At 49.3% G+C, this 15,130-nt stretch overlaps 1 protein-coding gene across 1 annotated transcript; it reads right to left on the reverse strand.

The window, feature by feature from the left end:
• Window positions 1-477: 477 nt before the first annotated feature.
• LOC112314045 (patr class I histocompatibility antigen, A-126 alpha chain) lies at window positions 478-4,221 on the reverse strand. Its single transcript, XM_024570656.3, has 8 exons — window positions 4,134-4,221; window positions 3,616-3,900; window positions 3,075-3,350; window positions 2,240-2,515; window positions 2,035-2,142; window positions 1,568-1,600; window positions 1,410-1,457; window positions 478-1,264 (listed from the first exon to the last, which is right to left on the reverse strand). The coding sequence occupies exons 1-8, from the start codon at window positions 4,195-4,197 to the stop codon at window positions 1,260-1,262; spliced, it is 1,095 nt and encodes a 364-aa protein (XP_024426424.2). The 5' UTR covers window positions 4,198-4,221; the 3' UTR covers window positions 478-1,259.
• Window positions 4,222-15,130: the final 10,909 nt, after the last annotated feature.

Consider the following 15,130-nt stretch of genomic DNA (forward strand, 5'->3'; position numbering starts at 1 on the left):
TCTATAAACAATGGGAGGAAATCTTCAAATGAAGATTCAAAACAATTAAATAGAAAAGGGGGCAAGTGAAAGAAATATTTCTCTTCAGTTTAGCGATGTGCTCAAAGTGACAACAGTGTGTTTATAAACGTATTTTTGTGCACGCATGTATTTGTGCCCCAGCAGGCATGGACCCGAGGCCGAAGTGCACAGGGTGTAACTGCACAGGTGAGCCCCGCTGCCGGACTGGTGTTCCCACCTCCCGGGAGGACGGCATGGTCTCACTGGCTGAGCTGGTCCTGTGTGGAGGAACATGGGTGGGGAAAGGGCCCTGGACAAGGGAACACAGGGTGGGGGACGGACACCTCCCGTGGGGGAAGGGCCAGGGCTCTCTGCAGCCACTTCAGTAAGACTCAGCCTGCTCACCACAGCCCCGCCTTCCTGGTCTGGGCGCCTGCCAGGGCCCCACCTCCTCCACTGGCCTTAGTGCGGCTACGATTTCTCTTACAAAAAGCAATTTATTCTTTTCAGAGAGAGTCGGAGGGAGACGGGTGGGGGGGAGAGAGACATGGATTGGTGGTCCCGCGTACTCATACAGTCATTGGTTGACTTGTATGGATGGCCCCTGACACGGGGTCAGACCTGCAACCTTGGAACACTGGGCTGACGCTCCAACCGCAATAAACTGAAAAAAAAGCCGCACTGTAGTAACAGGTGTGAGTGGGACAGGGAGAGAAATGGGGGAAAATGTGAGAAACCAGTAATGGAACAACAGTAAAAACAACACCCGAATAATTTAATTTTAAAAACCAAGGGTAGGTACAGTATCTACAAAAATACAGAGAAACTATGAATAACCAAAAGGTAGGGCCTGTGGGCCTGAGCCCAGGCTGACACGGCCACAGGAAGCCCTCGCTGAGCACAGTGCTGGAGACACCACAAGGCCCGGGTGATGCTCAAGACCCTGGGACCCCAGGTCCTGGTGGGACAAGCTTGTCCTGAAGTGGCAAGGACAAAGGAGCAAGAAAGATGACCCAGCCGAGGGATGACCAGGATGGGGATGGCCTCACCCCAACTCTGCTAGGACAGGACAGTCCCCATAGGAGAGGACACAGGTCCCTGTGGGGAGGGTGGCCTTGTGACCAGCTCCTGCAATGAAGGTGATAACAATGCAGACATGTTCTGATGCTGTTGCAGAAACAGCAGGCAGGGATCCCTAAAGTCCCAAGGGGAGGCCGCAATGACTGTTTTAGCACCAACTCCCACAGAAAGCAGCTCTGTCACCCTGGAAAGAAAGTTGTCACGAATAAATTCAAGTCAGTCTCAGAAATGTCACATTCCCCCACAGCCCACCGCATGCTCAGAATATCCCACTCTGAGAATCCCCAAAACCCAGCTGTGCCCCACACTTCCTGCCCTCAGGGTCTCACCGTTGGGAGCTGTGAGAGAAACCTCAGCATCCTGGGCACTGTCGCTGTCTGGGGAAGACACAACAGCAGAGTTACGGGGTGGGGGAGCTCCCCTCACGGACTCCAGCCCACACACTCCCAAGGGTCCCAGATGTCACCTCCCCAACACCCAGACTTACAGGTAGCCTGAGAGTAGCTCTCCCTGCTTCTGCCTGTGGGGAGAAAATGTTCTGTGAGAAGTCAGGGGGAAGGCTGGGTCTCCTGACACTAAAGGAGCCCCATACTCCTGAAGCACAGGGAAGGTTCCAGAACTGTGCCTGAACACCCAGGGTAGGATCAGGAAATACATGGGGACAGTACATGTGCAGGGACTGGACCAACTGCCTGTCTGGACGTCTGTCCTCAGCAGGGGCCTTCCCCTCTGACCTCTGACAGCTGGGAATCAGTCCCCATCGCTAGAGTCATCAGGTGATAAATGTGTCCTTCACTTTCCCATGGGCCTCACTTAAAGGGTCCGTGGTAGGAAATAGGCCCCAGATGGACAAGCACCCGTGAGGGGATGCGATGCCCATTAAGGAGGCAGAGCACACTTCCACCTGGGCTTGGCCCCTAGGGGACAGAAACTTCAGCCCCACCCCATGTCCACCTGAGCGCCTCCTCCTCCACAGCACAGCTCCAGTGGCCACAGCTCCAAGGAGACCCAGGGCAGCAGCAGCGATGCCCATGATGATGATGGTGGTCTGAGAAGGGGGGTCTGTGAGGGGAAGGTGAGAGGCCAACCTCAGGCCTGAGTCCTGACCCTGCTCAGGGACGCCCTGAGGAGAGGCTCTGTGCCCACGCCCCCTCCTCACCCCATCTCAGAATCAGGGGCTTGGGCAGCGCCTCATGCTGCACACGGCACGTGTATCTCTGCTCTTCCCTGGGGGGCACGGCCACAGCCGCCCACTTCTGGAAGGTCCCGTCCCCCGCAGGCCTGGTCTCCACCAGGTCCATTTCCTGGGTCAGGTCCTCCCCATCACGCTGCCAGGTCAGGGTGATGTCCGAAGGGTAGAAGTCCAGGGCCCAGCACTTCAGGGTGACCTCGTGGTCAGAGATGGGGTGGTGGGTCACGTATGTCTTTGGAGGGTCTGAGGGGAGGGTGAGAAAATTTGGGAACTTTGCATGGTCATGGGACAGTCCAGCAGCACTCATGTGACCACCCTGAGAGGGGACAGGACAGCGGGGTGGGGGGAGGGGAGAGCACCACCCAGACACCAGCCTGGACAGAGAGGCACCTGGGATAATCTCCTATATCATGGAAAGTTCCAGATCAGGTGAGAGCCTAGGGGAGGAATGTCCAGGTCTCTAAGGGGAGACACAGCCTCAGGTGGAGGCTGATGACTCAGCAAACCCGGAGTCAGGCCTCCAGAGATGGGCTCAGCCTGAGAACCAGGGAGAGCGTCCTGTGCACCAGGTGCTGCAGGGTGTGAGGGAACTGCTGTGGGGTGTTTCAGGGAGAGGCTGGGTTCCTTACTGTCCTTCAGAGAAAGCAGGTCTGCTGGTGAGTCACAGAATAGGAAAACCTGGTGAACTCTTTCACCTTGGAGCAGGAGGCACATTCTGACAGGGCCCCATTTTCCTCCTCTCCTTGTAGGAAGCCGCCCCAGCCCATAGATCCCCTCTTCGGGGAGGCCCGAGCCCTGGTACCTGCTCCTAGCAGCGTCTCCTTTCCGTTTTCTAGGAACAGGTGGAGCCAGCGCACGCATACGTCCCCTAGGACTCCCCGCCGCCGCTCTGCAGCAGGGAGCTCCACCAACTTGCGCCAGGTGATCCGGGCCGCCGCGTCGGTTGCGGTCCAGGAGCGCATGTCCTCGTTCAGGGTGATGTAGTCGGTGCCGTCGTAAGCGAACTGAGTGTATCCACGGAGGAAGCTCCTGTCCGATCTCACTACACAGCTGGTCATTTCCTGGAAGGTGTGAGACCCTGACGCCGCCCCCAAGTCAGGTCCCTCCACTTATTCCCAACCGGACGACGAGTACGCCCCCGATGGGACTAGTGAGGACCCGACTGGTGGTGTGGAACCCAACAGATCATTGAAACGGGTTAAAGTCCCCATGGATTCCTTCTGGGTTGGATGTCGCGCACACTCCGCAGCCACCGAGTGACGCTTGGACCCGGAGACTCGGGGCGACCCTGGCCTTTCCGTGGGGAGGAGGGTCGCGTCGGTACCCGGGCGCACGTGGCTCACCGTCCTCGCTCTGGTTGTAGTAGTGGCGCAGGTTGTCCACGTTCCCTCCATATATCTTTTCATAGTTTCTGATGTCCCGCGTCTTCTGGTCCCAAAAATGTGGATGCTCCAGCTCCACCCACGGCTGCTCCATCCATGGTACCCGCGGCTCCAGCCTCTGCCTTGCGGCGTTGCTGTCGAACCGCACGATCTCCGTGTGGTCCACGTAGCCGACGACGATGTACCGGGACTTCCCGCGGCCGGGTCCGGACACAGCGGTGCTGAATACCGTCAGCGTGTGGGGACCTGGGGGCGGGCAGGACACACGTCCTGGGTCCTTGGCAGTCGGGCGGTTAAGGGCACGAGTCCGGGGAAAGGAAAGAGGGTGGGTGGTTGGAGGAGGGGGGCGGAGGCGGGAGTTGGGGGTCTGCGGTCTGAGTCGAGGGAGTTGGAGGCGCGCTTTCTCCGGGTCCTGCGTCCGCGCCGGATCCCCTCGCTCCTGCCCCGCAGAAGCCCTTCCCTCCTGATCCCGCACTCACCGGCCCAGGTCTCGATCAGGGCCAGGGCTCCCGAGAACAGCAGGAGCAGCGGTCTGCACCCCATGACCCGCCCAGAGCGTCTGAGGAAGAAGGAGTTCTGGTTGTCCGTGAGGACTTTATAGCCGGAACCACGGTGACGCTGATTGGCTGCTCTATTGTTCGGGCATCTCGGGCATCCAATGGGAGTGAGAGCTGGGGAAGCGTCATGTGTATCCGTGAGGTAGGACCTGACGTAGGTTATAAGAGGGAGAAGTGAAACCCGGAGAAGGGGACTCCTCCATCCTGTGAGTACCCCTCACCTCGCCTCGGTCCTCCAGGTCTCGTGCTAAGCCACTGCAGCCAGGTCCGGGGACCCGGGACTTTGCTCTGAGCCCCCCTCCTACCCGGAGAAGTCTCTGTCCCTCCGTCTCCCTGAGTCCCGGCCCACGGGATGTTTTATTCATCGCGTTTCAAACATTTTGGTTTCAGAACAACTATACCGTCTTACAAAATAGGGAGGACGGCCAAAATAATTTTGCTTGTGTGTGTTATAGCTATCAGTGTTACCATAAGGGAAAAAAGGAAAAAATTTAGAATAACAACCTATGACATGTTAACAGAAGTAATGTTTTCATAAAAAATAACTATTCCCGAAATAAACGAGGTAGCGAGAAGAGTGGATTGGCTTACATGTTACATTTTTTGCAAGTCTCACTTCTTGTCTGTATCATTAGAAGACCACTGGATTTTCATATTTGCTGCTGTGTTTCATTTACTATTTTGGTTTCCGTATATGAAAAATACACAGCTTCATACAAATACGTATGAGGAGCGTTTTTTTAAATAACGTTTTCAGATAAGTTTGGATATTCATCTCTGATCATTCACTAAAGCCACACAAGTGGTAGTTCCTCAAAAGCTCTTTGCAAAGTGGAACCTGAAGCAAATCCATTGAGTATTTCCTATTCTGTTATGTTGCTTGAGGGGCTCTTGTACTGATGCAGGATTATTTGAAAGTAATGCATTGTTTGGGGAGGGGACAGTGAGGAGAGAGGATTACAGGAACTACTGTAAAGGACACATGGACAAAATCAAGGGGGAGGGTGGAGGTGGGGGAGGGAGGTGGGCTCAGCTGGGGTGGGGTGGAGGGGTGGGGAGAAAAGGCATACAACTGTAATTGAATAACAATAAAAATTTTTTTAAAAAGAGAAAGTAATGCATTGTTTTACTAAGAGATAGAGATCTCCCAGGGTTGGTGCATTTAATGACACATCATCAAAAATCACATTTGTTAATGTTACCGCAGACCCCACTGGAAACGGTTGTCAGCTCTGGGAAGCTGCCTGGCTGCTGTGGTGAGACACACATTTGCCAGAATCCTGCTTTTCCTCTGAGAGCTTCCCTTCCACCCAGACAACAAGTGCTGCCAGGTGTCAACAGCCCGCTGACTTTCCTTGAGGGAGGAGCTCATGTTTATTTGAGAGAGTGTTCGCCAGTTCCCCAAACCTCAGTCATCACAGCTCTGTGCCACTCATTCTCTTAAGTGCACTTGCTGTTCCCTGAAAATGAGACTGCTCAGCCCTCACAGGTCACTTTCCTGGGCTCACGATACTTGGGAAGGCTGCAGAAGGGTGTTTGTGCAGTTTCCCGGTCATCAGAGGAGATATATTTTGTTTTATTCTCCATTTTCATTAACAACAATTAAGAAATTAATCCATTTCTAAATGAATTTAAGATATATTTATCTTCTTTTTAAATATTTTTAATTTTCATTTGTAGTTGACATACAATATTAGCTTCTGTACAACTCTGTGATTAGACATTTATAACTTACAAAGTGATCACCCTGATAAATCTAGCACCCATCTGACACCATTTGTAGTTATTACAATGTTATTGACTGTATTCCCTATGCTGCACTTTACATTCCCCTGATCATTCTCGAACGACCAATGTGTACTGCTTAATCCCTTCACCTTTTTCACCCTGCGCACCCACCCCCTTCATGTGGCAAACATCAGTCTGTTCCCTGTATCTATGAGTCTCTTTCTGTTCTGCTCAATTACTTAATTTTTAGTAATTACTTAATTTCCACTTATAAGTGCAATCATCTGGCATTTGTCTCTCTCTGTCTGACTTATTTCACTCAGCACAATACCCTCCATCCGTGTTGTTGCCAGTGGCAAGCTTTCATGCATTTTTGTGGCTGAGTCGTATTCCATGGTCGATATGCACCATATCTGTTTTCCATTCATCTATTGAAGGACACTAGGTTGCTTCCATGTCTTGGCTTTTGTTAATAAGGCTGCGGTGAACATATGGATGTGTATGTCTTTTCCGTGTGGGGTTTTAGGTTTCTTCAGATAAATACCCAGATGTGGAACTGCTGGGTCCTTCTCTGTGACTTCTTATATCGCCTTCGTTTTCAAGTCTGTCTTGTCTGGCATAAGCATTGCTACCCCAGCTTTTTTTGTTTGTTCGTTTGCATTTTCCTGAAATGTACTTTTATATGCCTTCCAGTTGTGTGTGTGTCTGTCCTCCAGACGGAGTCTGCTGTGCATGGCACAGATAAAGGTCTTGGTTTCCTAATCAGAGCAATTAATTCACTTTCATTTACAATAAATCTTGATTGATATGTATTTATTGCCATTCCATTATGCATATTTTAATTTTATTCTTCTTGTTCTTAAAGAAGACCCTGTAACATTTCTTGTGATACTGATTTGGTGGTGATAAAATCCTTTATCTTTTTCTGGTGTGGGAAGCACTTAATTTTTTATGGCAATTTATTTATCCTTCTTAAATTCAGTATCTAAAATATTTACAACACAGCCCTGGCTGGTGTGGCTCAGTGGATTGAGGGCCAGACTGCGAAGCAAAGGGTTGCCAGTTCAATACCAGTCAGGGCACATGCCTGGGTTGTGGACCAGGTCCCCAGTAAGGGGCGCATGAGAGGCAACCACACATTGATATTTCTCTCCCTCTCTTTATCCCTCCCATTTCCTCTCTCTAAAAGTTAAAAGAAATATTTACAACTCAGTCCAAACATAAAGAATATTAACAAACAATTTGAAAAAGAATAAATACATATGTTAATTATATTTGTAACTAACAAATATGCATGTAAACAAAAATGAGAATGAAGAATAAGAAAAATAGAATAAAATAAAAATCTATCAGTTTGGCAAAGATGAAAGCAAATGATGAGCGTATCAGCCAGAGCATAGGGAACACATTCTGTTGTAAAGGTTGAAGGGGTTGAAAACTGGGGCAAAATTCATGAAGGATGCTTTTGCAAAACGTCTCAGCAATTTAAATGTGCTTACTTTTTTCTTCTTTAAAAAAATGTTATTGATTATGCTATTACAGTTGTCCCATATTTTTCTCCCCTTTATTCCCTCCACCCTGCACTCCAGTATTCCCTCACCTTAGTTCATGTCCATGGGTCATACAGATAAGTTCTTTGGCTTCTCCATTTCCTATACTATTCTTAACCTCTCCCTGTCTATTTTGTACCTACCATTTATGCTACTTATTCCCTGTACCTTTCCCCCTTCTCTCCCCCTCCCCCTCCCTGCTGAAAACCCTCCATGTGATCTCCATTTCTGTGATTCTGTTCCTGTTCTAGTTGTTTGCTTAGTTCATTTTTGTTTTTGTTTTTTTAGGTTCGGTTGTTGATAGTTGTGTTTGTTTTCATTTTACTGTTCATAGTTTTTGATCTCCTTTTTCTTAGATAAGTCCCTTTAATGAGGGACATTTCCTATAATAAGGGTTTGGTGACAATTAACCCCTTTAACTTGACCTTATTGGGAAGCACTGTATCTGCCCTCCCATTCTAAATGGTAGCTTTGCTGGACAGAGTCATCTTGGAGGTAGGTCCTCACCTTTCAAGACTTCGAATATGGAGAACCAAGATGGCGGCGTAGGTAGACACACTGCGCCTCCTCGCACAACCAGAACTGACAGAAATTTGAACGGCAAGGGCGTCCGACACCAAGGAAATAAAAAATAAACATTCATCCAGACCGATAGGAGGGGCGGAGACGGGCACCGGGGTGGAGAGGACTATCATGGCTGTGGCGGGACCGAGACTGGCAGAGTGTGGGACGAACGGGGCAGGCAGTCCGAGCACTAGCAGACCCTGCGGCCCCACATTCGTGCACAGATAAACTGGACGAACGGCGGGGAGCGAAGCAGACCACGCAACCCAGGGCTCCAGCTCGGGGAAATAAAGCCTCAAACCTCTGATTGAAAGCGCCCGTGGGGGTTGGGGCGGCAGCAGGAGAGACTCCCAGCCTCACGGGAGAGGTCGTTGGAGAGACCCACAGGGGCTTAGAGTGTGCACAGGCCCACCCACTCGGGGACCAGCACCAGAGGGGCCCAGTTTGATTGTGGGTATCGGAGTGAAAGATTGAAATCTGGAGGAGAGTGAAGCGGGTGCCATTGCTCCCTCTCAACCCCTCCCCCACGTACAGCGTCACAGCACAGCAACCAATGTTACCCCGCCCCGGTGAACACCTAAGGCTCCGCCCCTTCAAGTAACAGATGCGCCAAGACCAAAAAAAAAAAAAAAAAGGCCCAAATGACAGAACACTTCAAAGCTCCAGAAAAAATACAACTAAGCGAGGAAGAGATAGCCAGCCTATCGGATGCACAGTTCAAAACACTGGTTATCAAGATGCTCACAGAATTGGTTGAATCTGTTCGAAAACCAGATGAAAAAATGAAGCCTATGCTAAGAGAAACAAAGGAAAATGTACAGGGAACCAATAGTGATGCGAAGGAAACTGGGACTCAAATCAATGGTGTGGACCAGAAGGAAGAAAGAAACATCCAACCAGAAAAGAATGAAGAAACAAGAACTCGGAAAAAGGAGGAGAGGCTTAGGAACCCCCAGGACATCTTGAAACGTTCCAACATCCGAATTATAGGGGTGCCAGAAGGAGAAGAGGAAGAACAAAAAATTGAAAACTTATTTGAACAAATAATGAAGGAGAACTTCCCTAATCTGGCAAAGGAAATAGACTTCCGGGAAGTCCGGGAAGCTCAGAGAGCCCCAAAGAAGCTGGACCCAAGGAGGAACACACCAAGGCACATCATCATTACATTACCCAAGATTAATCTCAAGGGCCTACATCCAAGATTACTGTATCCAGCAAAGCTATCACTTAGAATGGAAGGGAAGATAAAGTGCTTCTCAGATAAGGTCAAGTTAAAGAAGTTCATCATCACCAAGCCCTTATTATATGAAATGTTAAAGGGAGTTAACTAAGAAAAAGAAGATCAAAAATAGGAACAGTAAAAATGACAGCAAACTCACAGTTATTAACGACCACACCTAAAATAAAAACAAAAGCAAACTAGGCAAACAACTAGAACAGGAACAGAACCATAGAGATGGAGATCACAGGGAGGGTTGTCAATAGGGGAGTGGGAGGGGGAGAGGGGGGGAAAGGTACAGAGAATAAGTAGCATAGATGATAGGTGGAAAATAGACAGGGGGAGGGTAAAAATAGTGTAGGAAATGTAGAAGCCAAAGAACTTATAAGTATGACCCATGGACATGAACTATAGGGGGGGGAATGTGGGAGGGAGAGGGTGGGCAGGATGGAGTGGAGTGGGAGGGGGAATGGGACAACTGTAATAGCATAATCAATAAATATATTTTAAAAAAAGTAAAAAAAAAAAAAGACTTCGAATACTTCTTTCCAGCCTCTTCTTGCCTGCAGGGTTTCTTTTGAGAAATCAGCTGACAGTCTTATGGGAACTCCTTTGTAGGTAACTGTCTCCTTTTCTCTTGCTGTTTTTAAGATACTCTCCTTATTTTTAATCTTGCCTAATGTAATGATGATGTGCCTTGGTGTGTTCCTCCTTGGGTCCAACTTCTTTGCAACTCTCTGAGCTTCCTGGAATTCCTGGAAGTCTATTTCCTTTGTCAGATTGGGGAATTTTCCCTTCATTATTTTTTCAAATAAGTTTTCCATTTCTTGCTTTTCCTCTTCCCCTTCTGGCACCCCTATGATTCAGATGTTGGAACGTTTGAAGTTGTCCTGAAGGTTCCTAAGCTTCTTCTTATTTTTTGAATTCTTGTTTCTTCATTTTGTTCTGGTTGAATGTTTATTTCTTCCTTCTGGTCCAAACCCTTGATTTGAGTCCCAGTTTCCTTCCCGTCACCGTTGGCTCGCGCTACATTTTCCTTTATTTCACTTTTCATAACCTTTACTTTTTTCTCTATTTTGCGACCACACTCAACCAATTCTGTGAGCATCCTGATTACCAGTATTTTGAACTGTGCACCTGATAGGTTGCCTATGTCTTCATCTCTTAGTTGTATTTTCTCTGGAGTTTTGACCTGTTCTTTCATTTGGGCCATATTTTTTTTGTCTCAGTGCACCTGTTATGTAGTAAGGGGCAGAGCCTTAGGTACTCGCCAGGGTGGGGCAAGCCACCTTGCTGCATTGTGATGCTGTACGGGGGGAGGGTCTGAGAGGGAATAGGGCTGCTTGCTCCACTCTCTGCCGGCTTTCAGTCACCTCTGCTGCTTCCCACAAGCAAGTTCGGCCCTTCTGGTGCTGATTCCCGAGTGGGTGGGTTTGTGTACGTTCTGGGACCCTGTGGGTCTCTCCAATGAACTCTCTTGTGAGGCTGGAAGTTTCTCCCGCTGCCGCCTCAACCCCCACAGGTGTTTTCAGTCAGAGGCTTGAGGCTTTATTTCCCTGTGCTGGGACCCTGGGTTGTGTGGTCTGTCTCGCTCCCCAGTTGTTCCTCCCAGTTTATCTGCAGGCAAATGTGGGGCCGCCTGCTCTGCCAGCCACCACCTTGCTGCACATCCTCTCTACCCCAGCTTCCGATCTCTGCCCCTCCTACCAGCTGGATGAATGCTTCTTCTTTAACTCTTGGCTGTGAGACTTCCATACAGTTCAATTTTCTGGCAGTTCTGGCTATTTTTTTGTTTTTAAACTTGTTGTTGTCCTTCTTTTGGTTGTGCAAGGAGGCACAGTGTGTCTACCTGCTCCTCCGTCTTGGCCAGAAGTCCCCAAATGTGCTTACATTTTGACACAGAAATTCCTCCTTTAGGAATTTGTCCTAAGAAGATAATGACACATGTCCATATATATATAGATGTTTGTTGTGTTGTGGTTTTATGGAAGCAAAAGGGTGGAATGTCTCTAAATGCTCCAACCCCTAGAATGATGGTAACTGTGAACACAGGAATGCTCCGGGCGTCTCAGGCAGTGACACCCTGGGATCTACACAGAGACTGTAGAAATACACAAGAGGTAGACATGGGAGGAGCCAGGTGATCTGATCCAAGTGCCTTTATTTGATGCTGGGCTTACGGGCGGGCTGCGTCGGGACAGACTGCAGCCCTGGGGAAGGCAAGAGTGGGTTTTTCTTTTCTTTTCTTTTTTTTTAAAGCATGGGGGTTTGTAGGGGGATAGGCAAGGGGTTAGTCTCTTGTTCTCGGCTGTTGCCTCAGGGTTCCAGGATGTGAGCCGGGATGATGGGTTAGGTAAAGAGCCAGGCTGGTCCCAGGTACAGGAAGGTCAGTCTGACCACTGGCCATTAGAGCTGGCATCGGATGTCTGTTGGGGGAGGTGGGAGAGAGTTTCTATTAAGCCTTGGACTACCAAGTGAGTTGGGACAATTGAGTCATGAGCAGTCCAGTGGGTCAGAAAACTGGGCTGAGAGAGACACACTGATGTGAGGGAGAAACACTGACTGGTTGCCTCCCACGGGCTCCCGGACCAGGGATTGTACACTAAACCTACCTACGTGCCCTGACCGGGGATCAAACCCACAGCCTTCTGCTGTGCATGGGACAGCACTCCAACCCCTGAGCCACCCACCAGGGCTGACATAAATTCTTTGGGGAAGTGCTTGTCTAGAATATTGATCACTTTTTATTGAGTTGTTGTTTTCTTATTATTGAGTTGAGGATTCTATGTAAATCTAAAACAAGGGATTTGCAAACATTTTCTCCCAGTCTGTGGCCTCAGCTCTTTTTACAGCCATAAGAGCAACATTAATGCCCAGGTAGATTTTCCTGGGAGGAGAAATCAGAAGTGACTCACTGTGATGGTTTCCTGGGAGAGGACTTTGGGGACTGAGGGAGCAGGGGGACAATGTGACTCATTTAATTTTGTGTATTCTTGAGAGTCTTTTGAGTCCTCTGTACGTGCATGAATAAAGTTTTCAAAGAACAAGTTACATAAAACCCCTACACTTATAAACCTCCTCACAGATCATCCTCAGATCACGATTTAGGATTCAGATTCTGACCCTGTTCTCTGGGACCAACGGTTTGCCTTAAATTCCATTCCTAACAAGGGGGGCTGATGCAGATCCCGGCCCGCAGGATCTGATGTTGTGGCTGCAATATACAAATACACACGGACTACAGAAATCCTGTGGAGGAAAAGGGATGGCATGGCCACTCTCTAAGTGAGAGAGGGCGAGAGGGCTAGAGAGAGCCCAAGAGCGAGCTGACCCCTGCCTGGACAGGCTTTTATTGCTTTTCTGGGCACATTACATGGAGGATGGTCCTCCTTTACTCTGCACAGGTTCACCACAGGTGATTACCTTTTAAGGAGGACAAAGGACAGAATACTGCTAATTACTTCAAAGACAAGAATGTTATAGCTCAAGGGGGAAACTGCTCACACTCCATACTTGGGTGGTTTAGCACAGACTTTAGGAAGTTAAAGATACTCAGTAAACATTTGCTGCCTCAACTCAGGGTGAGGGAGTTTTAGCAAGAGCAAGTCTCATAGCAGTCAAGGTACAATGCAGGCCTGATTTCCCACGGGAGAACCTATCCATGGACGTGGGTCCTGCCGCCAACCTTGCTCCCCACTGGCTTTTCCGAGTGGGGCTGAGCCACATTTCCCACGCTTGGAACAGTTCCCCACAGGGGGCTAGATGGTGTGGGCAAATCCTCCCACTGAAAAAGGCTAAGAATGCCATGTGTAATACAAACGTCACTTCTCAAAAGCAACAAAGAGTTGATGAGATACCAATGACCACACCCCAAAAGAAGGGAGAGACCCAGCTTGGCCTCCACAGAGGGCCGCGCCCTGAGTGAGCAGTGGGGGGAGGCGTGCAAGGTCATTGCCCAGAGCCCAGACACGGAGCCCCACACTGTCAGCCCTGGGCTGAGCTCTTGACTTTCCTCCCCGTCTGCCTTCCCTTCTATACATGTCAACAAAGCACTTTTTATTGATTTTGTGTATATAGAAAATGTACAATTCAGATGATGAATGTATATTCACTGTTAAAATTATAAAATCTTAAAAGTTATAAATGACAAATTCTTACTAAGCTAAAGGGGTTTGTTCACCTGTGCACATTAAAGCCCAATCAAATGCAAACAGGAGTTTGCAGCAAAGAAAGTAAAGGCAACTGAAGGGCAGACACGTCAATGTGTCCTTCTGTCCGTGCTGCGTGTGTGTCTGTCATTGGGTCTCATTTCACGATCCAGGATTTTTACATCATAACCGAATACTGCCTATCAGTTCACACACCTGTCCTCTCACCCAACCCTAAACCCGCGAGGTCTCAGAAAATCAGAATTTTGTACAGGGGGGAGGAGCTCCGTGGCTCCTGCCATACAGGCTGCACCCAGGTTAAAAGGGACCTTACTCTCACTGAAGGGGACTCCAGGGCACAGGGACCTGCAGGGATCCTCCTGAGTCTGGCTCCACCTGAACCATCCCCAGCACTTCCCCTCCTCCCACCTGCCCAGCCCAGGCAGGAGGGGTGACTCAGGACCAGGCAGGCTCAGCAGGGTCCCGCCCAGGCGCTGCCCGCCTGCAGGTCCCCGTCCCTCCTGGGCTGACCCCTCCTGGTTCTGCCCTGAGAGTGGACTCGAGGGAGCCCCCACCTGGCTGGTCTGTGCTCCACAGCTCTGTGCAGGGATTCCTCAGGCAGGGAGGCTCCTGACCCCAGTTACAGGGACAGAGTGGGTGGTCTGGACCTCCCCACAGACATGCCACTATCATGTCACCTCTTCTGTCAGGGACACCATCTGTGTGGGGAGCCGGAGCATCTCTAACATAGAGCAAACTTGTCCCATGCAGATCACCCTCAGGCACGTCTGGCGACAGGGGACAGCGATGGCCATTACTGAGATGCCCTCAGGAGCAGTGAGCATGAGGCAGAGAAGGTGTCCCCTGTTCCTGGGGAGGAGCTGAGCTCAGAGGCACATGTCATTGGGGTGCAGGGACATCTGGGCCAGGAGCTCCTGTCACTGTGCTTCTCACTGGGCTCGTTCCTTCAGCTCCTTCCCTCGTCCAGACTCTGTTCCCAGGTAACTCACACTGGTCAACATAGCACTTTTTTTTTTAACTTAAAACAATTATTTTATTTTTTTGCTTTTTTTTCATCACCTTTTATCCCCCCATACCCTCTCGCACGTCCACCTACCCGTCCCTCACACAATATCCACACTGTTGTCTGTGCCCATGAGTTAATTCTTTTAAGTTTTCAATTATACTTAATATATAATATTGTATTAATTTTAGCTGTAAAAAAGAGTGATTAAACATATATATGTATATATATATATACATATATATATATATCTTATTAAATAATCTCCCCAACAAATCTAGGACCCATCTGACACCATATGTAATTACAATATTATTGACTATATTCCCTGTGCTGTTCTCTACCCCCTACTAATCAGTGTCCGGGGCTGATGCGGGACGACATCACATTTTCGCTGACTTGGGTGGAAGTTGTAGGAGGGACTCAGGAGGGTGAGTGTAGAAGTGGTGAAGAGCACAGCAGGACAACCTCAGAATCTCTCCCCAGAAATGACTATGAATGACAAACACCAAATGGTGACTGTGTGACGGGGAGACCTGGCTGTCACCAACCTGACTGAGTGACCAGGATGAATGTCCCCACTGTGGGGACAGGTGGATGTGGTGTCCAGTCCTTGTTCCTTCCTCTTCCACAGCCCTGGCTCCCTGGTGGCCTCATCCACACGCACAGACTCAAATGTCATTGTC

The sequence above is a fragment of the Desmodus rotundus genome, chromosome 12 (genome assembly GCF_022682495.2).
Source record: "Desmodus rotundus isolate HL8 chromosome 12, HLdesRot8A.1, whole genome shotgun sequence".
Classification (NCBI taxonomy): Eukaryota; Metazoa; Chordata; class Mammalia; order Chiroptera; family Phyllostomidae; genus Desmodus; species Desmodus rotundus.